This window comes from Scyliorhinus canicula, chromosome 2 (assembly GCF_902713615.1).
Source record: "Scyliorhinus canicula chromosome 2, sScyCan1.1, whole genome shotgun sequence".
Classification (NCBI taxonomy): Eukaryota; Metazoa; Chordata; class Chondrichthyes; order Carcharhiniformes; family Scyliorhinidae; genus Scyliorhinus; species Scyliorhinus canicula.
The window spans coordinates 230,804,165-230,831,312 of record NC_052147.1 but is presented as its reverse complement, the minus strand read 5'-3'; the positions used below and the strand labels follow the sequence as shown (position 1 = coordinate 230,831,312).

At 49.9% G+C, this 27,148-nt stretch overlaps 1 protein-coding gene across 1 annotated transcript in view; it reads left to right on the top strand.

Annotated features, from left to right (window-relative positions):
- The window catches only part of LOC119962011 (bile salt export pump-like), a 138,597-nt gene extending 113,417 nt beyond the window's left edge, over positions 1–25,180 (top strand). The window contains 5 exon segments of the mRNA XM_038789760.1: positions 8,153–8,165; positions 8,168–8,349; positions 8,456–8,662; positions 16,213–16,359; positions 23,955–25,180. Coding sequence (XP_038645688.1) covers positions 8,153–8,165; positions 8,168–8,349; positions 8,456–8,662; positions 16,213–16,359; positions 23,955–24,155 — 750 coding nt within the window. The 3' untranslated portion in view covers positions 24,156–25,180.
- The last annotated feature ends 1,968 nt before the right edge of the window (positions 25,181–27,148 follow it).

Here is a 27,148-nt window from a genome sequence, read left to right as displayed (position 1 = left end):
CCAATATCTCGGGGTATTATTGGGCGGCCAATGTGTCAATGGTGCGCAAGTGGGTGATGGAGGGGGAGGGGGCAGCATGGAAAAGGTTGGAGATGGCATCCTGTGGAGGCACAAGCCTGGGGGCACTGGTAACGGCGCCATTGCCGCTCCCTCCTACGAGGTATACCACGAGTCCGGTGGTGGCGGCTACCCTCAAGATCTGGGGGCAGTGGAGGTGCCATAGGGGAGAAGTGGGGGGCTCGATGGAGGCCCCGCTAAGGGGGAACCATCGGTTCGTCCCGGGGAACATTGATGGGGGTTTCTGGGTTGGCACAGAGCGGGCATCAGAAAGTTGAGGGACCTGTTCATTGATGGGAGGTTTGCGAGCCTGGGAGAGTTGGAGAAATTTGAGCTCCCCTCGGGGAACATGTTCAGGTACCTGCAGGTAAAGGCGTTTGCTAGGCGGCAGGTGGAGGGATTCCCTTTGCTTCCCGTGAGGGGGGTGAGGGACAGGGTGCTTTTGGGGGTCTGGGTCGGGGATGGGAAGATATCTGATATCTACAAGGTAATGCAGGAGGTGGAGGAGGCGTCTGTAGGGGAGCTAAAGGCTAAGTGGGAGGGGGAACTGTGGGAGAAGATCGAGGATGGGACATGGGGGGATGCCCTGGAGAGGGTTAACTCTTCCTCCTCGTGTGCGCGGCTTAGCCTCATCCAATTCAAGGTGCTGCACCGGGCCCATATGTCCGTGACTAGGATGAGTAGGTTCTTTGGGGGCGAAGACAGGTCTGTCAGGTGTTCGGGGAGTCCAGCGAACCATGCCCATATGTTCTGGGCAAGCCCGACACTGGAGGAGTTCTGGAAGGGGGTGGCAAGGACGGTGTCGAGGGTGGTAGGATCCAGGGTCAAGCCAGGCTGGGGACTCGCGATTTTTGGGGTTGCGGTGGAGCCGGGAGTGCAGGAGGCGAGAGAGGCCGGTGTTTTGGCCTTTGCGTCCCTAGTAGCCCGGCGGAGGATCTTGCTACAATGGAAGGATGCGAGACCCCCAAGCGTGGAGACCTGGATCAATGACATGGCGGGTTTCATTAAGCTGGAGAAGGTCAAATTCGCCCTGAGACGATCGGTACAAGGGTTCTTTAGGCGGTGGCAGCCTTTCATCGACTTTCTGGCTCAGCGATAGAGATAGATAGAGAAATACAGCACAGAACAGGCCTTTCGGCCCACGATGTTGCGCCAAACTTTTGTCCTAGGTTAATCATAGAATTTTGGACAATTTTTCATGGCCAATCCACCCAACCTGCACATCTTTGGACTGTGGGAGGAAACCGGAGTACCCAGAGGATAGGGAACTGGGTCAGCAGCAGCAGCAACCCGGGGGGGAGGGGGGGAAAAAAAAGAGGGGGGGGTCGTTGACTATGTTTATTTAATTTAAATTTATTTTCAAGTTCTCTTGTTGTTTACTGGGTTTGGGGTGGTGGGGGGGTTCGATATATGCGTTGCTACGGTCTTGGGGGTGGTATGCTTATTATGTTGTTTTATTGTTGCTTGTTACTGTTGGTTGTTATATATTTTGTAAAAAATGTTCAATAAAAATTATATATTTTTTAAATGGTTGATTACACCTATCCGGAGGCCAGAGACCGCGCCAAGCCGCTGCAATGATGCCCATGCAGCGACCAGGGGCACGATCAAGCAGTGCTTTGGAATCCTGAAGATGCGGTTCAAGTGCCTGGACCGCTCTGGAGGGTTCTCCATTTTGATGCTGAGAGGGTCACCCACATCATGGCGGCCCGCTGCATCCTCCACAACATCGCTCAGCAGAGAGATGATGTGCCAGAGGAGGACGATGAATGCCAGGCCTCGTCCGACAAGGAGGATGTGGGTGAAGGGGAGGATGGGTGGGCATGGGGCCCAGGTAGGCACAGGAGGCCGCACGACATGCGCACCAGGGCCAACGCGCACAGGAAGCTCTGATCGCTTCCAAGTTCATTGAGTGGGGAGGGCGGGGGAGCTGGCCAAGGGCACAAACATCTGCAACCCCCTCCATGATACATACCTGCCACGCTACGTAATGTGAGCCCTGGGTTGACTGACATCCCGCTCTGCAACGAGCTTGGGTGCTTCGCATTGTATGACAATGTCTGTCTTTGCCCACGGTAGCACGTTCCACCATCCACCTGGCTGATCCCTGTTTGCGAGCTGGTCATTCTTTCACACGGTGCCATTAGATACCTGGGTTGGTGGTGGTGGGGACAGTCCGTTCCCCCGCATTCCCTCTCTGGCCAGTCCAGACCTACCCACCCCTGACATCCATCTGACAGAGCATCGAGGCAGGTGGTAACAGTGTTAACAGGTGTTCAATGTGAGCAAATATTTATAGATATGTTCCCTAGTCCCTATACCTAAACTGAGCACTGTATCCATGCCAACTTAACTTGTGTCTAACTTTCTGGCCTTACGGGTGCTACATCTAGGTGGATCCCCAAATGGTATATTAGGATGGCGTCAGGTGCTGCGGTTTTCCGGTACCTCCACTGTGGGTGTCACTGGCACGGGTCCCATCACCTTCTCCCCTGAAACACCCCTGCCAGCTGGCGCTGCCAGTCCTGAAGGCCCGTTCTGGTTTCGACCAGGTTCTGCATGCTTGCGGCCATGGAGCACAGGGAGTGGACATTTGCCATTTGGGACTGCGCCACATCACACTGTGACTATGCCACCACCTTCTAGGACTGTGTCACATTAACCAGTGACTGCGCCATTTCCCTCTGGGACTGGGCCACCTCCCTTGTGTCTGCATTATTTTGGCCAGCCATGGCTTTCTGTGACGGGGCCACTTTCAGGAGCGCCAGTGCAATTTCTAGGTGGCTCTGGCACATGGCCGCCTGTGGGATGTCAGCCCTGTCCTGGGCCTTGGGAAGTGCCTGCACAGAATGTCCCAGGCCTTGGATATGCTGATCAATAGCTGGAACCCTCGTCCCCAATGCCTCCGTCGTGGACTCCACCCGGCAGTGTTGGCCTGGGTGGCACACATGGTCGGCACCACCTCCTGCCCCTGCACGCTGTTGGACAACCACAACTGCGCCTGCAGGAGCTGGATGGCGCCGACAAATCCTCATGTAGTCCCTGGCTCTGTGACTGCATCTCCACAATCAATGGGATTGTCCGTTCCAGAAGCCGAAGCCCGTCTGGACAGCAGCTAGTCCTTCAGGTCAGCCCACCCACTCGGGTGCTCCTACCTCCACCTGCATCAGCGGATCAGCTGTGTGGTGCTCACTAGAGGGTACCCCAGGAGCCTTTTCACTAAAGTGCCCAATCTGATGTGAGAATCTCTGGGATGGTGGAGGGTATTGGAGGCAGCAGTGGCGGGAAATCGCTGTCATCCCAGGACTTGAGCTCCAGTGTGTCTTCGGTCTCGCATCTGGCACAGACTTCTTCATTACCTGAGAAGTCTTGAATGGAACAAAACACTTTGCAATCATCAGTGAACATTCCCATTTCTCATGTTAGATGAAAGAACTTTGATAAAGCAGCTGAGGATGGTTGAGCCGAGGATACTACCTTGAGGAACTCCTGCAGAAATGTCCTAAGGCTGAGATAACTGGCCTCCAAAAACCACAACCATTTTCCTTTGTGCTAAGTGTGACTCCAACCCGTGGAGAATTTCCCCCACCCCCCATCCCCGATTCCAAATGATTTCAATATTACTAAGTTTTGATCCCACACTTGTCCAAATGATGCCTTGACTTCACGAGCAGTCACTCGCAACTCACCTTTGAATTCAGATGTTTGTACCAAGGCTGTAATGAGGTCAGGACCTGAGTGGTCCTGGTGGAACCCAAGCTGAGCATTGGTGAGCCAGTTACTATTGCCTAGTTCGTACTTATTGCACTGTCATCACTTTTCTGGAGATTATAGGTGCGAACCAATGGCCACGCTGCACCCGGAAAGCAGCTCGCCGCGATGCAGTGTGACCAATAAAATCCAGGAAACCCCGCTCCCGGGATGTACTCTGCTCAAATCACCCAGTGTGACCCAAACCGATCTTGAGAGACATTGCGATGTAAATCACGCCCATTGTGCCAGCCTGACACCCTGGCAGTGCCACCTGAGTGCAAGAATGGCACCGCCAAGGTGCATGGGTGGCATGGGCAGCTAGCAGGGTGCCAGGTTGTCACTGCAAGGTACCAAGGCCGCATTTTCTATGTGTTAGCAATCAGGCAAGGGGTGCTCTGTGCTGGTGTTGAGGGGGGAGCCGGAGACCCTCCCATAGTGTGTTGGGGCTTTGGGGGGGGGGGGGGGGGGTCGGGGTCGCGTCAGGAGATTTGGAGATCGCAATGCCATTTAAAAATCCCGATCTCTGGGCAGCACGGTGGCGCAGTGGTAACACTGCAGTCTCACGGCACCGAGGTCCCAGGTTCGATCCTGGCTCTGGGTCACTGTCCGTGTGGAGTTTGCACATTCTCCCCGTGTTTGCGTGGGTTTCACCCCCACAACCCAAAGATGTGCAAAGTAGGTGGATTGAACACGCTAAATTTCCCCTTAATTGGAAAAAATTAATTGGGTACACTAAATATATTTTTTTTAAATCCCGATCTCTCGCTACACTGAGGGGTTCCGGCGAGTGGAGCTTCTCGGGGTAGCAAACGAGGAAATGCGCAGCATCAAATGTGCATTCCCTGCTGAGGCCCCTTATTTAGTGCGAGTGTTGTACAGCCATGTGTTTCTCGGTGTTGTGAGTGCTAGGAAACTGTCAGCTAAACGTGCTCGCTGTGGGACTTTGTTCCCATTTAATTGAATCGCTCCTTGTGTGTCGAATGTTTGGATGGCTGGATTGAATTTATCCTGCATTTTGTAGACAGGATGTAACTCGGCACTTTTCCACACTGCCAATAGATGCTGTATTGGGACAGCTTGGCTGGAAGTTTGGCTAGTTCTGGATTACAAGTCTTCAGCACTACAGTCTAGATGTTGGCAGGACCCATAGCCTTTGCTGCATCTCCTGTACTCAGCCATTGTTTGTTATTTTGTGAAGTGAATTTAATTGGTACCTCGGGCGGGATTCTCTGACCCTGGGCCCGGTAGGAGAATAGCCAGGCCGGGCGCGATTCACGTGACGCCGCCCTGACGCCGCTGGTGACGGGAGAATCTCCGCCATTGGTGCCGGCGTGGGTCGGGGCCACTCTATGTGGCCCCCCATGCGATTCTCCACACGGGATGGGGGAGTGGCTGCCGAAATAGGCCGAGTCCCGCCAGCGCCATTCACATGTGCTCCTACCCGTCAGGACCTCACCATCCATCCTGCGGGGGGGGGGGGGGGGGGGGGGGGGGGGGGTGCCTAGTGGAAGGGAGGGGGGTTATGAACCCCGGGTGGGGCCTCCACCGTGGCCTGGTCCGCGATCAGGGCCTACCGATCGACAGGCTGGCTTCTCCTGGTGGGGTCTCTTTTACTCTGTGCCGGGTCCGTGTAGCTCTACGCCATGTTGTGTCGGGGCCGGCGTGGAGAAGGAAACGAGTGCGCATGCGCGAGTTCGCGCCAGCCACAGCGCCCATGCGCGAATTCGCGCCAGTCGCAGCGTGCATGCGCAGACCCACAGCGCCCGTTTGACGCCGGTATCAGCAGCTGGAGCTGCGTGAGTCGCTCCAATGCCGTGCTGGCCCTCTGTAGGGCACAGGATTGCTGTTCCTGGGGGCCTGTTGACTCCGTCGTAAAACGCGACGATGTTTACGATGGCGTCAACACTTAGCCTCAGGATCAGAGAATACCGCCCCTCATGTAGAACATAGAACATAGAACAGTACAGCACAGCACAGAACAGGCCCTTCGGCCCTCAATGTTGTGCCGAGCCATGATCACCCTACTCAAACCCACGTATCCACCCTATACCCGTACCCCAACAACCCCGCCCCCCCCCTAACCTTACTTTTATTAGGACACTACGGGCAATTTTAGCATGGCCAATCCACCTAATCCGCACATCTTTGGACTGTGGGAGGAAACCGGAGCACCCGGAGGAAACCCACGCACACAGGGGGAGGACGTGCAGACTCCACACAGACAGTGACCCAGTCGGAATCAAACCTGGGACCCTGGAGCTGTGAAGCATTTATGCTAACCACCATGCTACCCTGCTGCTCCTGTACGTTTAGGTGTATGTTTTCTTTAAATAGATTTAGAGTACCCAATTCATTTTTTACAATTAAGGGACAATTGAGCGTGGCCAATCCACCTACCCTGCACATCTTTGGGTTGTGGGGGTGAAACCCACGCAAACACGGGGAGAATGTGCAAACTCCACATGGACAGTGACCCAGAGCCGGGATCGAACCTGGGACCTCGGCTCCGTGTGGCAGCAGGGCTAACCCACTGCACCACCGTGCTGCCCTAGGTGTATGTTGTACTGCTCCTGGCATGCTCGCCTTTTGAACAAGGGTTGACTGCCTAGCTTGACATTAATGGTAGAGTGAGGTTTATATCAGGCCATGAGGGTACAGATTGAGTACACTTTTTCTGCTGCTGATGGCCTACAGTGCCTCATGAATGTCTAGCATTTGAGCTGCTGGATCTGATCAAAACCAGTCCTGTTAAGCAAGTGATGGGGGGGTATCATCAAATGCTTTTGTGACAAGTAGATTGGTGAGGATGTGATCAAGCACTAATGTGCGGTTCTCTCACCAATGGCTGCAGGCCCAGTCCAGCAGCCAGATCCTTTAGGGCTTGGCCAGCTCAGTTAGTAGCGGTGGTATAACAATGAACACTTAGTGATGGACATTGAAGTTTCCCATGCAAAGGGGCCTATGACCTTGCTAAACTCAGTGCCTCATGCAGTCATTTGTAATGCAGGGAAGCACTGATTCATGAGCTGAGGGAGGGTGGCAGGTAGTAATCAGCAAGAGGTTTCTCTGCCCATGTTTGACTTGATGCCATGAGAGTTCATGGGATCTGGAGTCAATTTTGAGTACTCTCAGGGTCACTTTCTCCTGACTGTATACCATTATGCCATGACATCTGGTGGGCCTGCCTCGCCAATGGAGCAGGACATACCTACCGATGCTGACGGAGGTATTTGGGACTTTGGTTATCAGGTATGATTCTGTAATTATGACTATGTCAGACTGTTGTTTGACTAGTCTTTATGACAACTTTCCCAGTTTTAGCATAAAACATTAGTGAAGAGGATTTTGCAGAGTCGACTGGGTTGTGTGTATCTTTGTTGTGTCTGATGCCTATTGTCCTGTCTTGATCTTATTTGACTTTCTGCAGCAGTTTGATACAACTAAATTTTTTACTTAACTGAATGGTTGGCTGGGCCATTTCAGAATGCAGGTAAGAGTTTTCTATGCTCATTCGTGAAGCAGAGGTCTTACAAGAATTTAGGGTCACTGATTGTGGGGCAGGCTGCAAATATGGGGTGAGTGGGATGCTGAGGGTGAGGGAGCATCTGTTGTGAATCATAGCAGTGGTTAGAAATAGAGATGCCATGATTGGCCGTGTGCAGCTGGTGCAGACTCGATGGGCCAAATGACCTCCTTCTGCACTTTATGGACTGATGTGACCATCAATTCACTCGAGACATGAGTAGAAGTAAATCGTGGCTTTAATCAACTTAGAACAATGCCTGCCTGCGACTGATCCAATACTGAGAACCGCCTACAGGTTGACTGCTCTTTGTACCACCCTTCAAGGGGAGGAGCCATGGGCAGAGCCCATACTTGCCCCAACATGTTCCCCTATGGATAATGCCATACAATGGCTCATAGGAGAAGACCACAAGGGCAACAGCATAGCACAGATACAAATACAAGGGCAATAGCACAGATACAAATACAAGGGCAATAGCACAGATACAAATACAATGGTGGATTATTGGCATAATACATTCACCACAGGGATTTGATTAAATTCTGTGGCAAAGGGGAGGCCAAAGACTTCCTTTAGTGTCTGGCTCCACAAGGCCCACGAGGAGTAGTATAAGAAACATTTACTTCTGAAGTCGGTGGTTTTGCCTTCCGTTTGCTTCCAGGTTGCCAAGCCAGGGAGATCAGTGGGGCAAGTGTCAAATTTAAATCCGAATTCCAATTGTGGGAGCCTGATTTATATGGTAAAACATTAACTGACTGTCCACAATGAATGATCATAATAACTGCATTTAAAATAATACTTTTTCTTTTTAAACAGGACAACTTTAAAGGAGAATTCACTTCAAGGACTGCAAATTTACATATCCCACTCGGCCAGACTACCAAGTTCTGAATGGTCTTTCAATTTCAGTCAAGCCTGGGCAAACACTTGCTTTTGTTGGCAGTAGCGGATGTGGAAAAAGCACGAGCGTGCAACTGCTTGAGCGATTTTATGACCCTAATGAGGGAAAAGTGGTGAGAGAATATATTCTGTTCCAACCTGCTGTGTTTGCTTGCAGACGTTTTACTTTGAAATGTCCATTACTTAACTCAGTTTTTTTCCCTGTTTCATTCATTTCAGTTAATTGATGGCCATAACACAGAAACCATAAACATTGTCTTCTTAAGATCTAAAATTGGAATAGTGTCCCAGGAGCCTGTCCTTTTTGACTGCAGCATTGCGGAGAATATTAAATATGGTGACAACAACCGTCAAGTCAGTATGGATGAAGTCATTGCAGCATCAAGGAAAGCTCAACTGCATGACTTTGTGATGGCATTACCAAATGTATGGTTTGTTAGATTTACTCGATTTGGAATTGGAAATCATTTTTAATATATAATATGCTCTGCCTATTGGTAATAATGTAATATCAGATCATCAAAATTGTACAATAGCTGCAAGATTCCCTGAAGGTACCACTTGACAAAGTCAGCATTAAACTAAGACATCCCGGGAAGAAGGTTGTTCAGTCAATTTTTGGGGAGGGGGGATTTTTCAACGGTTCTCGCCAATGGGATCTTCCCTTCCTGCCGATGGCAAACCCCTGCTGTGGCCGTTGGCCCGGGATGGATTCAACGGTAAATCCCATTGACAGTAGCGGGACCAAAAGATCCCGCTGCCAGCCAATGGCGGGCCACTGAGAAACATACGCAGAGGTGCATAGAAAATCCCCACCCCCACCCCAGGGGCTGTTTAGCACAGGGCTAAATCGCTGGCTTTGAAAGCAGATCAAGCAGGCCAGCAACATGGTTTGATTCCCGTAACAGCCTCCCAGAACAGGCGCCGGAATGTGGGGACTAGGGCTTTCACAGTAACTTCATTTTGAAGCCTACTCGTGACAATAAGCGATTTTCATTTCATTTTCATAGAATTGGTATGGCACAGAATGAGGTCATTCAACCTGTCGTGTTTGTGCAGGTTTGCTGGAAGAGCAGCTGAACTAAGTCCCATTTCCCTCCCTTTTCCCTTTAACCCTGCAAATGTTTCCTCTTCAGGTGTTCATCGAATTTTCTTTGGAAAGCCACATTTGAATTTGGCCCACACCACACTCTCAGGCTGTCTAGTGGCACAGTGGGTGTCAGCCATGTCGCTGAGCCGGTAGCTCTGGGTCTGAGTCCCACCCCAGGACCTCATGGCCTCGGTGCTGACAGGATAGCAAACTGTCCCAGGAAATTCTAGCCATCTAGTTAATGAACATGAGTCTGTGCTTTGTCTGCCTCCTGTGCCTGAAGGTACAGAGTAGATGATTGATGATTGGACACTCTCAGGCAGTGTATTTCAGATCCTAGACACTACTGCTCAGGCTTTTCCAATCACCTTAAATCTGTTTGCTCTGGTTTTTGATCCTTCCGCCAATCCTTCCTTTTCCACTATCACTGAGAATGTTCGGAACACCATAGACAGCCTGCCTGACACGGCAGAGTTGGATTTGGGCAGCACAACAGCACAAGTGGCTAGCACTGTGTCTTCATAGCAAAAGGGTCCCAGGTTCGATTCCCCGCTGGGTCACTGTCTGTGCAGAGTCTGCACGCTCTCCCCGTGTCTGCGTGGGTTTCCTCCTGGTGCTCCGGTTTCCTCCCACAGTCCAAAGACTTGCAGGTTAGGTGGATTGGCCATGCTAAATTGCCCTAAAGGTTCTCCGGGTAAGCGGAAAACCTTCAGGACGCGCGACAACGCAAAATCGCCGAGCAGAAACTTATAGCCAAGTTCCGCACACATGAGTACAGCCTCAACTGTGACCTTGGATTCATGTCACATTACATTCATCCCCACCATCTGGCCTGGGCTTGCAAAATCCTGCTGACTGTCCTGGCTTGAGGCAATTCACACCTCTTTAACCTGGTTACCCCTATCTCTGGATCTGTAGACTTAATGACCTGCAAATGCTCACATTCAAAACATTGTCTTGCATCTTTGACTTTGTCTATATATATGTTTCTGGAACATACCTTTTCATTCACCTGAGGAAGGAGCAGTGCTCCGAAAGCTAGTGTTTGAAACAAACCTGTTGGACTGTTTACAAACCCAATAGAATTCTTTGAGGAAGTGACAAAGTTAATTGATGAGGGAAGGGCTGTAGATATCGTATACATGGACTTTAGTAAGGCGTTTGATAAGGTTTCCCATGGCAGGTTGATGGAAAAAGTGAAGTCGTATGGGGTTCAGGGTGTACTAGCTAGATGGATAAAGAACTGGCTGGGCAACAGGAGACAGAGAGTAGTGGTGGAAGGGAGTGTCTCAAAATGGAGAAGGGTGACTAGTGGTGTTCCACAGGGATCCATGTTCGGACCACCGATGTTTGTGATCTACATAAATGACCTGGAGGAAGGTATAGGTGGTCTGATTAGCAAGTTTGCAGATGATATTAAGATTGGTGGAGTTGCAGATAGCGAGGAGGACTGTCAGAGAATACAACAAAATATAGATAGATTGGAGAGTTGGGCAGAGAAATGGCAGATGGAGTTCAATCCAGGTGAACGAGGTGATGCATTTTGGAAGATCAAAATTGGAATTCAAGAGCGGACTATATGGTCAATGGAAGGGTCTTGGAGAAAATTGATGTGCAGATAGATCTGGGAGTTCAGGTCCATTGTACCCTGAAGGTGGCAACGCAGGTTGATAGAGTGGTCAAGAAGGCATACAGCATGCTTGCCTTCATCGGACGGGGTATTGAGTACAAGAGTTGGCAGGTCATGTTACAGTTGTATAGGACTTTGGTTCGGCCACATTTGGAATGCTGCGTGCAGTTTTGGTCGCCACATTACCAGAAGGATGTGGATGCCTTGGAGAGGGTGCAGACCTTGGAAAATAGGAGACAGGTTTAGATAAGGATCTGGATCGGCGCAGGCTGGGAGGGCTGAAGGGCCTGTTCCTGTGCTGTAATTTTCTTTGTTCTTTGTTCTTTGACTTTAACCTGGTGTTGTAAGACTTCTTACAGTACTCACTCCAGTCCAACGCCAGCATCTCCACATCCAAAAAGGTTAGGAGGGGTTATTGGGTACAGTGATAGGGTGGAAGTGAGGTCTTAAGTGAGGCATTGCAGACTCAGGCGAATGGCCTCCTTCTTCACTGTATGTTTTATGTTTTATGTAATCCACAGTGGAGGAGTTTAGCAAGCTTTTGATTCTCTTGCAAAGGGTAGCCAGGTTTTGATGTAATATTGCCTGAACTTATCAAGCATGGATAGCCAGCATTCCTGCAGTGTCTGTACAAACTGATCGGTCTCTGCTCGAGGGAGACAAATATCATGACCCTGTACAAGGGCAACTGGCGTGATTGTAACAACAATCAGGGCATTTGCCTGCTGAGTATCACGGACAAAGTAATTTCCCATGGTGCGCTGGTCAGACTGCAGTCAGATGTGACTGGGCAACATCCAAACCTTTAAGATCTGCAGTGGGGTCAAACAGGGTTGTGTTCTGGCACTGACATACTTTGGCATATTCTTCTCTTTGCTGCTGGTGTGACTTCAGATCATCCACAGAGAAGTGGGCAGCACGGTAGCATGGTGGTTAGCATAAATGCTTCACAGCTCCAGGGTCCAAGGTTCGATTTCCCGGCTGGGTCACTGTCTGTGTGGAGTCTGCACGTCCTCCCCGTGTGTGCGGTGGGTTTCCTCGGGTGCTCCGGTTTCCTCCCACAGTCCAAAGATGTGCGGGTTAGGTGGATTGGACATGCTAAATTGCCCGTAGTGTCCTAAAAAGTAAGGTTAAGGGGGGGGTTGTTGGGTTATGGGTATAGGGTGGATATGTGGGTTTGAGTAGGGTGATCATTGCTCGGCACAACATCGAGGGCTGAAGGGCCTGTTCTGTGCTGTACTGTTCTATGTTCTATCTACTGAACTGACAGAATGCTGTTCAGCCTTGCTCAGCTGAGGTCCAAGACAAAAATGCAATAAGTCCTCATCGGAGAGTTACTCTACGATCCCACACAAATATTCTGTACTGAGGAAGTCTTGCAGCAGCAAATGGAGAGACCCTCAGATGCCTGAAAATAGATTGGTTAGACCATCAGCATCAGAAGGACAAATGGATGTTGCCATACATGGTATAGCACAGGGCTAAATCGCTGGCTTTGAAAGCAGACCAAGGCAGGCCAGCAGCACAGTTCAATTCCCGTAACAGCCTCCCGAACAGGCGCCGGAATGTGGTGACTAGGGCTTTTTCACAGTAACTTCATTTGAAGCCTACTTGTGGCCAATATGCGATTTTCATTTTATTTAAGCATTAATAACTTAATGCTGGAGTTTGTTGATAAGTTCACATATCAAGGCTCATCAGCAATCTGTCACTTGCTCTGCATTACAAGCTAGCTATTTAGCCCAGTGTGCTAAACCAGTAGGTTAACTTGCTTCTTATCCAGCTGAAATTACTGCATATTTCACCTTTATTTCTGTCACATGATGCTGAAATCAACATATCTATCAGAAAAGCTGCAACTGTTATGAACAAGCTGAGTAAGAGAATGTAGATCAACAGCATCCTGACTGAGAACAACAATCTGCAAATCTGCCAAGCCTGCATCCCGCAATGCACCGCATGGTGGTGAGATCTGGACAACATATGCTAATGTTATGACACCCTGTGTTAGTGCGGGGTCATTTCCAGCCGCACAGGCTCTGGAATCCCAACACAAGTTAACTAACCAAGAGTTTGTATAAATATTCCCGAAATCATTGACCCTTGGCTGCCCAATAATTACAATCACCAGGTTTGTAACTTGAAACACAATTATTGTTTATTATAACAGAAATAAAGGTGAAATATGCAGTAATTTCAGCTGGATAAGAAGCAAGTTAACCTACTGGTTTAGCACACTGGGCTAAATAGCTAGCTTGTAATGCAGAGCAAGGCGGCAGCGCAGGTTCAATTCCCGTACAGCCCTCCCCGGACAGGCACTGGAATGTGGAGACTAGGGGCTTTTTACAGTAACTTCATTGAAGCCTACTCGTGACAATAAGTGATTATTATTATTATTATTATTACTACACCCCCTTTAACTGTCCCACCCTCTACCCACACACATAGACAGACAAACACAGAGCGGTGGAAAGGGGTAAAATAATAAGGGTTAAGGACAGAAGAAAAGAGTCCTTGCTTCATTTGATGAGTTCTTTACTTCTGGAGAGACATTTCAACTTCAGGCCTGTTTCTTTCTTTCTTGAGACCCTTTGTCTCACATGAAACCCGGCTTTGAGCTCTCACGCTAGATTTTAGAGAGAGACGTAGAGCTGCTCCACCCATGCTTCGGAACCAAAGGCGAAACGGGAGAAATCAGTCTTGTCTCTGAAAAACATATCAGTGAGATCAGAACCAATCACCTCTGGTTATCGGACAAAGCACAGCATTTCCAGCCAGTTCATTGGCCACCAACCAAGTCAATCAAATCGAGTCATCGCTGATGTCAGTCTAAAACAGCACAGCCTTCTACTTGTTTGAATTAAAGGCTGCATACAGGAAGTTTCTCTGCCTTAAAGATACAGGTTGCGTTAAAGTCACAGGTCTATTACTCATCCATGTGTCAAAATTGTAATCGCAAAAATAAAAGAAACGGAAAAAAAATAAGGGAATAGACAGAAACAAACAGGAGGGCCCTTAAACAAGAAAAGGGTGACAATTTCCACCTTGCTGTCTTGGAATAAGCCACAGCATCTCTTAGCAGGCTTAGCCAACAACACATTTGCACTGGATTGACCACATTTATCATATGGATGACAGCCAGAGATGATGTATTGGCCTCTGGGGGGTCATGGCCACCTGAGTATCCCTATTTCTGCTGCAAGGACACCTGCATGTGAGAAATGAAAGTGACAGATATTGATGCTGCAACTGGGAGATAGTCTCTGATGTCTGATTTTTGGAGACTGACTATTTGGAAATGCATTGGGGGAGGTGGGCAGAAATGAAAGCTCAGCTAGTGAGATGAGGGCTCAGAGTTAAACAGAGGCTAGAAAATCCAACACCTCCTCAACCCACTGTCATTCTCGGCAGAAAATGCAGTAGAGGCTACCATGCCTGAGTTGTAACTCCTGAGCCACAGGTAATGCTCAACAGAGTTTACCATCAAGGCACAAAACTATCATCTTATGGAGATAGAAGGTTGCCACACAGAATTAAAAAAACACAGTTCACAACTACTCCACGTTCCCTGTCAGTCAGCCAACTTTGTATCTGTGTCACTGTTCCTTTTATTCCATGGATTGAACTTTGCTGACAAGCCTGTTGTGTGAGACTATCGAATACCCTTTGGAAGTCTATGAACACAACATTAACCACATGATCCCACTGTTAGATTGACCAAAAATAAAATCTCAACCAGGTTATTTAAATGTGATTTTCCGGTAACAAATACATAATGGTTCACCTTAATTAATCTACATTGTCTGAGTGACTGATAATTTTGTTTGAAATTATTGTTTCTAAAAGCTTTTCCTACACTGTGTTTAAAGTGACTGACCTAGGGTGGCACAGCGGTGCAGTGGTTAGCACTGCTGCCTATGGCACTGAGGACCCGGGTTCAATCCCGGCAGTGGGTCACTGTCTGTGTGGAGATTGCACATTCTCCCTTTGTCTGCGTGGGTTTCACCCCCATAACCCAAAGATGTTGTTCAGGTTAGGTGATTGACCACACTAAATTGCCCCTTAATTGGAAAAAAAAATTTGGTACACTAATTGTTTTTAAAAAGTAACTCACCTAGAGATGCTGGGTCTTAAACGTACATCCTTTTCTGAAATGAGGTGCAACATTTGCAATTCTCAAGGATTCCAACACAATCCCTGTACCTAAGGAGATTGGAAGATTATGGCCTATGCCTCTCCAGGTTCCACCCCATTTCCTTCAGTATCCGTGGATGCAACTCATTCAGACCTGGTGTCTTATCAATGTTAAGCACAGTCCAACCTATCCGTGCTTCCCCTTTATCAATTTTTAGTCTATCCAGTGCATCTCCCATGTCTGGGGTGGCGGTAGTGATGAAGGTGGGGGGCATTGGATCTCATGGAGGGTCAAGCCTCAGGGAGGTGGGACGACCAGGGTGTTAGGGGTGAGACCATGGGAGGGGTCTGAGCAGGCTGTCCGTGAGGAGGTCTGGGGGTTGGGTCATGTTGGGGTAGATCAGGCCGTGTCTACAGGGATGTTTGGTTTGGGCCTGTGGTGGGTGAGGGCAGGATCAGCTCAGGGGGGGAGGGGGGGAGGGGCGAGAGAGAGAGAGAGAGAGAGAGAGAGAGAGAGAGAGAGAGAGAGAGAAGGGAAGTCCTGTGCAGGTGGGTGCAATCGATGGTGGTGGTGGTTGGGGGATGGGGGTGTGTTGGGGAATACAGTGGGTGAATGATTAGTCAGGGGTTGGGGGAGTCACCGGATGTTCAGGGTGTGAGAGTAGTCCCCTGCATGGTCACGGTGTGGGGAGAGTTCCCCTGGGTGGTCAGGGTGTAGGGGTGTCCTGTGGGTGGTGGCGTTTGGGGGGGGTCCTCTGGCTGGTCGAGGTGTGAGGAGTCCCGCGGGTGATTGGGGTGTCAGGTGAGTCCTGTGGGTGGTTGAGTGTTTGGGGGTGGGGTGCAACACAAATGCCCAGAGAAAGTTGCACTTCGGGGCAATTGCCATTCAAACCCTCACCTGTGAAGTTCTGAGGGATTTCCCAACGCATCTTAGGGGTACCCCTAATCCGAAGATGGGGAGCTCAGATGTTATGGCTAATTATTTTATTATATGTAACATTACATGCTCTATTCTGAATTTGTTTAAAATGTTCACATCTGACATAAAAGTCCATAAGCTCCGAAACTGGTTGCTTCATTCATAACATTGCTCTCTATGATTTTTTATATTTTTTCTCTTAGAAATATGATACTAATGTGGGTGCCCAAGGTTCTCAGTTATCACGTGGACAGAAACAACGTATTGCGATAGCTCGAGCCATTGTCCGCAATCCAAAAATTCTTTTACTGGATGAAGCAACATCTGCACTAGATACGGAAAGTGAAAAGGTACTAACAATGAAAATATTGAGGCATGACTGGTTAAAAGCTGACAGACATCTGGAGATATTTAAGGCTGCAACGCACCTAAAAGGCTAAATGACTACTTATGTGTCATCAAATCATCCATCGTAAGATGTAATATGGTCTTCAGCACACTTTCAGTTATACTTTTAACATCTAATTTGTTTCAAACCATTTCCTTTTCAAATTTACATTACATTTTTTCATTTCCATTATCCAAATTGTTATTGAGTTTTGTGTTATGTAGCATGACAGGAACTGCTGATTAGCCTCACACATATATATTTTTATTATTTTTGACAACGAATTATGCCACAGGACATCAATTAGTACCTTGCTCTTTAATTAAAAGTCCTATATTACTTTCTATGTTGTACTATAAACCTAAATGTTATACTTTAAATCTGCTACCCTTGAATAATTTGCCTAAATAATTAAAACCTTTGATAACTCTTTTCAATTTGCTTAAGTATCCCATTACATTATCGTCAATTAGGAACAGAAGGGACAATCCTTCGCTCTCTGTCTACCTGATTTTAGATGGATGTGGGGGTGAGCTGGAAAGTTGGGGAGGGAACCATTTAGCCAGTTCCTGCAGCCTGCTACCATGTCTGACAAAAGTGATGATAAGTGCTGTGTGCAACATTGCTTTGGAGGTGGAGGGAGATTTAAGGTTCTGTTTCCTTGCCAATATTTTTACCTTTAGCTGCACCAGAGACAGAGGGCAAAATTCTCCGCACCCGCGGAAAGTCGGCAAACGGTCGTAAAAATCGGGACCGTTTTACGACGGTCGCGAAGGCTTCATTTCCCGACCGATTCACTTCCTGGAAATGGGCTAGCAGCGCGGCCGCGTCAATTACGTGCGTGATGACGACGGAACGCGACGACGACACGAACCCGCCCATGTGACGCCGCCCGACGCCGTAAAAAGGCGCGGGCGACCACAGAATCTGTCGGGCAGGATGTCGGAGCCTAGGCGAGCTGCTCCTCGCTTTATTGATGCAGACGTCGAGGCGCTGCTCGATGCCGTGGAGCAGAGGAGGGGGCATCATCCGCCCGCGGAGAGGGCATCGCCAACCTGCCAGCACGGTACGCCAGGCCTGGCGTGACGTGGCTGCTGCCGTCAGTGCTGTGGGCAGACCCCCTCGCTCAGCAGAGCAGTGCCGAAAGAAGCTACACGACCTCACCAGGTCTGCCAGGGTAAGTGCCATGAGGGTGCCCCCTAGTCACAACCATCCCTCCCCCTTAACTGCCCGGGGGGGGGGGGGGGGGGGAGAGGGATTGGGCAGAGTTATTTGAGGGTGGTTCACAAAGTTGTCACAGACCCAGCGCTCTGGCCCCGAGGAGAGATGCAATCATCTGATGACAACTTGCCCCCCCCAAACTGTGCCAGTATCAGAACGGACTTCTGATACCTACCGTTTTGTAATGATCTACCTATGTTCCCTCCCCCAACAGGCCAAGGCCGCTCATAACCACCGGGAGCGGCACAAGACTGGAGGGGGTTCGCCCAACATGCACCCCCTCAGCACCTTTGAACAGAGGGCACTGGACCTTGTTGGGGGGGTCTGCCACCCGCGATATCGCGCAATGCGAGGTTGGCGGAACTGCAGCAAGTGAGACAACCCTCCCTGACAACAACCCACCCCCCCCCCCCCCCCCCCCCCCCCCCCCCCACCCCCCACCCCCCCCCCCCCCCCCAGCCCTCTGTCCCTTCACACACCCTGCCCACTGGGACACCTCCCCATCCTCTGTCCCTTCACACACCCTGCCCACTGGGACACCTCCCCACATCCTCTGTCCCTTCAAAAAACCCTGCCCACTGGGACACCTCCCCATCCTCTGTCCCTTCACACACCCTGCCCACTGGGACACCTCCCATCCTCTGTCCCTTCACACACCCTGCCCACTGGGACACCCTCCCCATCCTCTGTCCCTTCACACACCCTGCCCACTGGGACACCTCCCCATCCTCTGTCCCTTCACACACCCTGCCCACTGGGACCGTCCAGCGGCCTGCCGAGCAAATCGAAATAACCCGTCTCATTCTCTTCCCTAGGACGTGATGCCGAACGACCAGGGCCGTCTGGCTGCAGACGGAGACAGGAATCTGCCGCCACCTCACCGGGGCCTCACAAACAGAGGGTGCCCGATCAGCGGGCAGCCCTATCCGCCCCAACCCAATCTGCGGACCAGGACGCACAGAGGGTTCGAAGTCCTCCACCACCACCAGAAATGGCCAGGGACAACCCTCCTGTCGCTGAGCAGCCCCAACACCATGGACGAGGACCTAACCATTGAGAGCGTCGGGCTTGCGGCACTGCTTCCTCCCACCACAATCCATCATCCCAGAGATACACACCCCGGCGGGCCTATTTAGTGATGAGTCTCCTGGGGCACAGTCTGGTTGGCACATCACAGATGAGCAGGTACAGCAGGTGGAGGTCGGAGCAACAGAGGGCCCGGACTCGCAGAGGCCAGACCAGGCCCAGGATGCAGCTGGCTCCCAGACGTTTTCGGAGTTCCTGGAGTTTCTCAACCCACCCGCACAGCCGATGCCTCAGGAAACCCAGGGAAACAATGACGGGATGAGGGCTTCCTTCCAGACTCTGCAGACGCTGTTAGAGGAGTCGAACCGCGTCCAAGAGCAGGGAGTGGTGCCGCTCATGGCAGAGACCCAGTCCGACACCGCACGGGTGGCATCCGCGGTGGAGGCAATGGGTCAGGTTATGCAAGGCATTGGGTTTAATGTGCACGTGTCATCCTCGGCCCTGGACAGGGTTGCCCTCTCACAGGCAGCAATGTGCCAGAGCCAAACCGACATTGCCGGCGCCCTGCGGGCCATGGCCGAGTCTCAGCAGGTCATTGGCCAGTCGCAGCAGTCAGTCGCCGAGAGCATCAACCGCCTGACACATGTGCTGGATGGCGTCGTGCACACTCAGGTTGAGATCGCACAGTCCCTGGCGGGAATGTCTAACTCCCTGGACTCCGTCTCTGCAAACCTTCGGATCCTGGTGGATACCGTTGCAGGCCTCCAGGACTGGCAGCGCCAGGTGTCGGTGGTGCGACGGGGAACCTCCCCGCTCGCACCTCTGTCCCAAAGTGAGGCCCGGGGGCCACCGTGCTCCCCGAGGGAGGAGGAGGTTTCGGGGCCCGTCCCATTAACTCCATCACGGGACGTCCCGGAATTCTCGGCCTCCCCCCGTCCCATCCCTGGTGCATCGGGTGGGCAGCAGGCAGAGCAGGGTGGCACAATGTCACCCGAGACGCCCGCAGAGCAGCCTGTCCCATCAAGGCCGGGTCGCCCCAGGAAATGCTTGGCCAAGGAGAAACGAGTCGAGGGGGGCGATTCGCAGCAATCCTCCTCCACTCCTGCTGTATCATCTGGGGATTCACTTAGACGTAGTGGTAGGGCCCGTAAGGCAACTAAGATAGACACTGAGTAAGTTGGCACGGGTGAAGGGCACAGTTTAGTTGTAGGGGCTAGGGCACCTGTAAATAATTGTAATATTAAATGCACTGTTCCACCTTACTTGTAATACCGTGTGATTGTTCCACAGCCACAGGAATCGTGATGGTGACCGAGTGTCGCTGGGGGTGACGGGTGGTGAAACCTCGGTGCCGGGTGTGCAGTCCCTGCCCCTACCCCCCTCCCACAGCTAGCCCACGCGGGCACGTGATGGAGTGTCAGTGACGAACTCAGCGGCCACAAGGTGGATGGTTCAGCTATTGCCATGGGTCAGACTCTCTCTAACGATTCTGAGCTCACAGCTCTTCGCAGAGCGGGCTGTCATCATTCCACATGGCACTGATCACACCCGCTGACACAGCCATCAATGTTGTGCCATTCGGTCTGGACCCAGTGATAAGCGTCATGTCGAAGTGGAGCAGTGTACACTGAGGGGGGGGGGGGGGGGGGGGGGGGGGGGGGGGGGGGTTGTGGTGGTGGCAGTTGTGTGGTGACCCTCTGCCTGACTAGCGATGCAGGTGGTGGTTTGGTGTTCATCGGGGACGTCACATGCGATGCGTGAACCGTGCTGCCACCATGGCGTCGCGTGCCCGCCGTCCTTGCCGGGTCCGTCGTGCCGCCTCCTGGACATCACCCAGCACCTGGGTCGTGTCTGCGTGCTGCGCCCGCCACTCCGCCAGCGTCCTCCTCCTCCTCCTCCTCCTCCTCCTCCTCCTCCTCCTCCTCTGTGCTGGCACCACTGCCACTAGCTTCTCCCTCCGCCTCCTGCAACAGGTCATCTCCCCTCTGCATCGCGATGTTGTGCAGCGCACAGCAGACCACTACAATGCGAGCGACCCTGTCGGCCTGAATCTCACCTTCAGGAGGCCAAGGCAGCGCTCCACCACACCCCTGGTTGCTGCATGGGCCTCGTTGTATCGTGTTTCCGCATTGGTCTGAGGCCTCCGTATAGGCGTCATCAGCCAAGACCTCAGCGGATAACCCCTGTCACCTAGCAACCAGCCCCTCAGCCGGGGGGGGACGTCCCTCAAACATCGCAGGGATGAACGACTGCGCTAGTATGTAGGAGTCATGCACACTCCCTGGGAACCTTGCACAGACGTTCATGAACCTCATGTGGGGGTCGCATACCACCTGACATTAATGGAGTATGCCCCCCTCCTGTTTGTGAACACGTCCTGTCCACAGCAGGCGGGCGCATGGGGACGTGAACACAGTCGATTGACCCCTGAACCCTCGGTATCCCGGCCACACTGGCAAATCCACGGACTCATGAGTCTTGACTTGCTCGGTCCTCGGGAAAGGTGATGTAGCGATCGGCGATGGCATAGAGGGCGTCGGTCATATCCCGGATGCACCTGTGCACTGATGACTGGGAGATCCCGGAGACGTCCCCGCTCGGAGACTGGAAGGAGCCGGTAGCATAGAAGTTCAGAGCGACCGTCACCTTGATGGCAACCGGGATCGCATGTCCTCCCCCCGTTCCACGTGGGGCGAGGTGCGACAGGAGTTCGCAGATATGTATCACCGTCTGCCTACTCAGCCGGAGTCTTCTCCTGCAGGTGATGTCCGGCATTGTTAGGAAAGAGACCCGGACACGGTACACCCTCGGCTTTGGTCGTCGCCTCTGACGCCGTGGCTGCACCCTCACTCTCTCCTCTTCCTCTTCCTCCTCCTCCTCCTCCTCCTCCTCCCCCCACCCCATGCTGCTCGACGACTGGCAACTCCTCGGCCCTTCCCTCTGCTGCTGCAGCTGGCCCTGCAGCCACTGCGGGTTGTGGGTGTGGATGCTGCTGCATCTCCAAATCCAATAGAGCTGCCCCAACCACTGCGCAGAACATAGCCGTTCTGTTCCCATGCATCGTGCTAACCTACAGAAGGGTGGTGGGGGGCAGAGAAACGGGACATGTTAGACGGACGTTAGTCGACACCTCGGCAGCCGCCAGCCATGGGATACCAGTGTGTCCCGGTGGCCTGGTCGCGCTGCTGACACGCGGTCAGCCTAACCCCTGGTCACTTTCTGCATCCAACGGCCAGTAAACTATGGCCTCCTAACGGGTGCGTCAGTGGCCTGTGGCCGGAAGCCACAGGGGAACAGCGGCCGTGTCCTCGTCACCTGCACACCATGGCATGGTGGCAGACATTTTGTTACGGGGTGGACGGCTCACTCTCTACCTAACCGCCCCCCTCCGTCGCCCCCCCACTGCCCCCTCCGTCTCCCCCACTGCCCCCTCCGTCTCCCCCACTGCCACCTCCGTCTCCCCCACTGCCCCCTCCGTCTCCCCCACTGCCCCTCCGTCTCCCCACTGCCCCCTCCGTCTCCCCCCACTGCCACCTCCGTCTCCCCCACTGCCACCTCCGTCTCCCCCACTGCCCCCCTCCGTCTCCCCCACTGCCACCTCCGTCTCCCCCACTGCCCCCTCCGTCTCCCCCACTGCCACCTCCGTCTCCCCCACTGCCCCCTCCGTCTCCCCCACTGCCACCTCCGTCTCCCCCATTGCCCCCTCCGTCTCCCCCACTGCCACCTCCGTCTCCCCCACTGCCTCCCCCGTCTCCTCCCCACTGCCCCCGCTCTGGACCCCCTCCCGTTCCCAGGGATGCCTTCCCCGTTGTGGCCAGACTCGAGCGGTGCGCTGAACGGTGCGCTGAGCGGTGCGCAGAGTGGTGCCCTGACCTCCTCCAAGCAGTCGTCAGCCAGGCCGACTGGTTGACGAATTTAAAAAGCAGGTGTGTTTCACGACGTCCAAACAGGGCGCCATGACGTCGGGTCTTCGGCCCATCCGGGCCGGTGAATAGCGGGGGGGCTCTCAGTGGCGATTCTGGTCGTGTCAGGGGCGGGAAGGAGGCGTTTGTCGGGAAACGCAACTCCGACAATTTGCGGGGTTCGGAGAATAGCGGGAGGGCGTCGGAACAGCGTCGCCGTAAAAATTTCCGACTCCCGCTATTCTCCGAACCGTCGTGAGTCCGGAGAATCGCGCCCAGACAGTACTGCTCGAAGGGTCTAATGTTTTCCGTAACAAAATTCCACATGCTTCTTAGGTATGGGCTCATAGGTGGGAATGTTTCTGGGGGGAGGGGCACCAAAATTGTTTAATTGAGGCAACCCCCATTAAATCAGCCCGGATTAGCATTGATTCTTTTGTATAAACAGTCTTCCTAATTTAATAAAGTTGTGATTAGTTTCCAATTGAGCAGAAAATCTCATCTTATAAAGAAGCAATTAGCACAAAACTAACCAATTAAATTGCTCAAATAACTTGCGATGTTGTTTTGATACCATGTTGCTTTTACTCCTAAATTACCTTTTTAATAAAATATTTTTAAAGATATTGCTACACATGAAATGAAAAATGAAATGAAATGAATTGCATTGCATTAATCTTTAGTATTCCCTTTAATGATGTTCCTTCTACAAATGTGTTCCTTTTTCTGAATCATCATTCCAGTATTTTGGTCTCTGTTCATGCATTGAGATCAGCCGTACCTGAAAACTTTAACAGAATTCAGCACGCAACGGGGTTGACTTGCATTTGATTGTGAAACACTGCGTTCAAAAATTATTTTAAAGTCATCTATTGATATCTGAAAACAATCAAGTGAAGGATTTGACCTAAAACCAACAATTGTAAAAATGTATTTGTTTGCAACCGTAGAAACAACACCAATTGAGAACAGCAACTGTTTACCTGACATCAGTTAGACCCTCATGGGTCAACGATTGTCCAGCCCCAAAGTGTGCTCATGCATGGCAAGTGCTTGGCCTGTTTGAGTGCCCACAGGTAGAAAGTTGTTGGAGATTAACAAATGCCCTTTTTATTGGAACCTCTGTACATGCATAGCTTGCTCAAGATTTCATACCTAGAAATGTTTGATGCTCAAGGCATCACAAATCCAGCCTTTGCCAACTGGCACCTTGAGGAAGTAAGTGACCCAACATGTGGAGTTGCCAGTAGGTGAAACAATTATTTTATGACTGGCCTACAACATGGCAATGATGAACCTGGTGCAATATGAGTTTTACAACCTGCCACAGGCAGTATCTATTAGTATTTCAACTGTACTATGTAGTGTCCAACAATCAAAAAAGTTTGATGCATTTTCTTGAGTTTAGATTGTCCAAGCTGCTTTGGATGAAGCAAGACAAGGAAGAACCTGCATTGTGATTGCACATCGGTTGTCAACCATTCAGAACTCAGATATTATCGCTGTCATGTCTCGAGGTCTCATTATTGAGCAGGGAGCTCATGAGGAACTAATGGCTCTTAAAGGGGCTTATTATAAACTTGTCACAACTGGTGCTCCTATCAGTTAAACAGTGCTAAATTAAACCCACACTGTTAATTAGACAAATTGCTTTCCAAATGAGCCTTCAAATCATCCAAGTTTCTCCAGGTTTTTTGCCCTGCAGTAAAAACAGTAACTTAACTACAATAAGTACTGTAAAAAAAATGTGTATACTATATTTTTTATGTCTACTCATTTGCAAGTAGTATTTCTTGGTACACTGATGGTAGTTTTTATATATCGGCAATACAATCATTGCACATCGCTTTAGCTCTGCTATTATGAGATACTAAAATATGATATGTCTATAGTATCAGTGATTTTAAATTAAATCTGTGTAACTTAAGTAAGAGAAATCTTGAATTAAAGTGCATCGATAATTTTTTTGAAATTTAAAATACTTTCAATGAACTGCAGAAGTTTTTAATATATAATTTTAAGATGACTTATTTGAATTGAAAATAAAAATTATTGTCCTCATAGTGTTATTAACATAAACAATGGGGAAGATTTTGCAGTGCCAATTACGTTATCGGACTAGTTCAGCAGCTTCAGAACTGCGCACACTGTTTTGTGTAAATCTACAAGTTGCAGTGGGCTAACCAATGCTACTCCCAAAGCCTCACAACTTCTATCATCGAGCTTCAGATTTCAGCAGTAGGTAGGGAACGAGCATGAATTTGGGTTAATTGCCCATTAAAACCAAAGTATTCACAAAGACAAATATCTCTATCAGGTCGTCATCAAAGTATATGTCAAGTGTGTAGACCATCATGCTCTTTTAAACCATCCAAAAACAGCAATAGTAGATGACCTAATTTGAGGTTCTGTGTAAACCAGTTGTTACCGTTGTCTAACTGCTTCCTTTCCTGTTGGCTTGTTGATCTCCATCAGTTAATCCTTCAGACGGTGATTTGGCACTCCTCTTATTTTGCTAATGCTTGAGGAGCCAGCACAAGAAAGGATCTATTTTTTTTCTATCCACTCAAGTGATGTGTGCTTCGCTAGCTAGTTATTGCCCATCTTTAACTGCTCTTGAGAAGGTGGTGGTGAGCTGCCTTCTTGAAACACTGCAGTCCATGTGGTGTAGGTACATCCACAGTGCTGAGGGAGGGAGTTCCTTTAATTGTTGAAATGGATTTCAAGTAATGAGTATTTAAAAACTTCAACCTGACTTTGTTTTAAGAAGTTACATCAGACTTTTTCACTAGTTTAATGTAAATATATTTTAAGCATGTTTTATTATTGCTTTAATGTTTAATTGTTTAATTTAAATAACTTTTTAAATGAGAAATTTTGTTGAAAGATCGCATGAACACTTTTTAAAGATGTGGTAAAAGTCATTCACATTAAAGTCTGATAAATCATTTTAAATAATGCTAGAAAATCAAGGGTGTTTACTTCCCAGATTTTTCAAGTTTCAATGTAAATCACTTTTTAAAATTTCTCCAAAATACAAATTAACATGGCTTGGATCAAAATTGTTGCAATTTATTAAAATGTTTATTTTTTTAATTTTGTAATATGATTTTTGTCAAATAAATTTGATTTAATCCTTTGCTCCAATGTCTTTTCACTGAAGCAGCCTGGTTTACACATATTTTCTCATGTAGTTGGTGGGTGCCTCATTCACAACTGCCAATCTTTTTTTAATGTATTTTATTACAAACTCAAACCAGATTTTATTACAGTGAACATCAGACATACCATCAATATACACAGTTTGTACAAATTCTTCCTATAATATATCCCTCCCACAATCCCCCCACCCCTCACAGTGACAAACAGTTCCTTAAACATGGTTATGAACGGATACCATCGTGCACAGAATCCTTCCACCGACACTCTTCGGGGAAATGTAATCTTTTCCAGGCTTAAAAAGTCCTGAACATCCTCCATCCATGCTGCCACCCCTGGCAGTACTTCCAACTGCCAATTCAGCAGTATCCTTCGCCAAGCAATCAAGGAGGCGATGACCATCACATCGGCCCCCTTCCCCCTCTGCAGTTCCGGCATTTCCAACAACCGAATATCACCACCAAGAGGCCTGGCGTTATCCCAAACCCCAGTACCTCTGACAACACCTTAACAATCGGGTAAACAGAGCTCAAATCAATGCCTTCGAGCTGGAGTCTACAAGGATCTACAAGGTCATCTATGTGCGGATCAATAAGAGATGGGTGAGATCCTAAATGTATATTTCTCATCAGTCTTTACAGCTGAGAAAGGCATGGATGTTAGGGAACTTGGGGAAATAAATTTGTCTTGAGGAGTGTACGTATTACAAAAGAAGAAGGTGCTGGAAGTCTTAAAGAGCATCAAGGTAGATAAATCCCATGGATCTGATGAAATGTATCCCAGGATATTGTGGGAGGCTAGAGAGGAAATTGCTGACGCCTAGCAGAGATATTTTAATTGTTGACAACCACGGTCAGGTGCCTGAAGATTGGATGATAGCAAATGTTGTGCCTATGTTTAAGAAGCTCTCCAGGGAAAAGCCTGTGAACTACAGACCAGTTAACCTAACATCTGTGGTAGGTAAGTTGTTCGAAGGTATTCTGAGAAACAGGATCTTCAGGCGTTTAGAGAGGCGAAAGGCAAGGACTGATTAGGTAAAGTCAGCATGGCGCTGAGGTCCCAGGTTTGATCCCGTCTCTGGGTCACTGTCCGTGTGGAGTTTGCATGGGTTTCGCCCCCACAGCCCAAAGATGTGCAGGGTAGGTGGTTTGGTCATGCTAATTTGCCCTTTAATTGGAAAAAGAATGAATTGGGTACTCTAAATTTATTTTTTAAAAGTACGACCACGCTTGGATTATTGTGTACAGTTCTGGTCACCCTAATATAGAAAGGATATTATTAAACTAGAAAGAAAAGATTTACTAGGATGCTACCGGGACCTGATGGTTTAAGTTATAAGGAGAGGCTGGATAGACTGGGACATTTTTCCCTGGAGCGTAGGAAGCTTAGGGGTGATCTTCTAGAAGTCTATAAAATAATGGGGGGCATAGATAAGAGAGATAG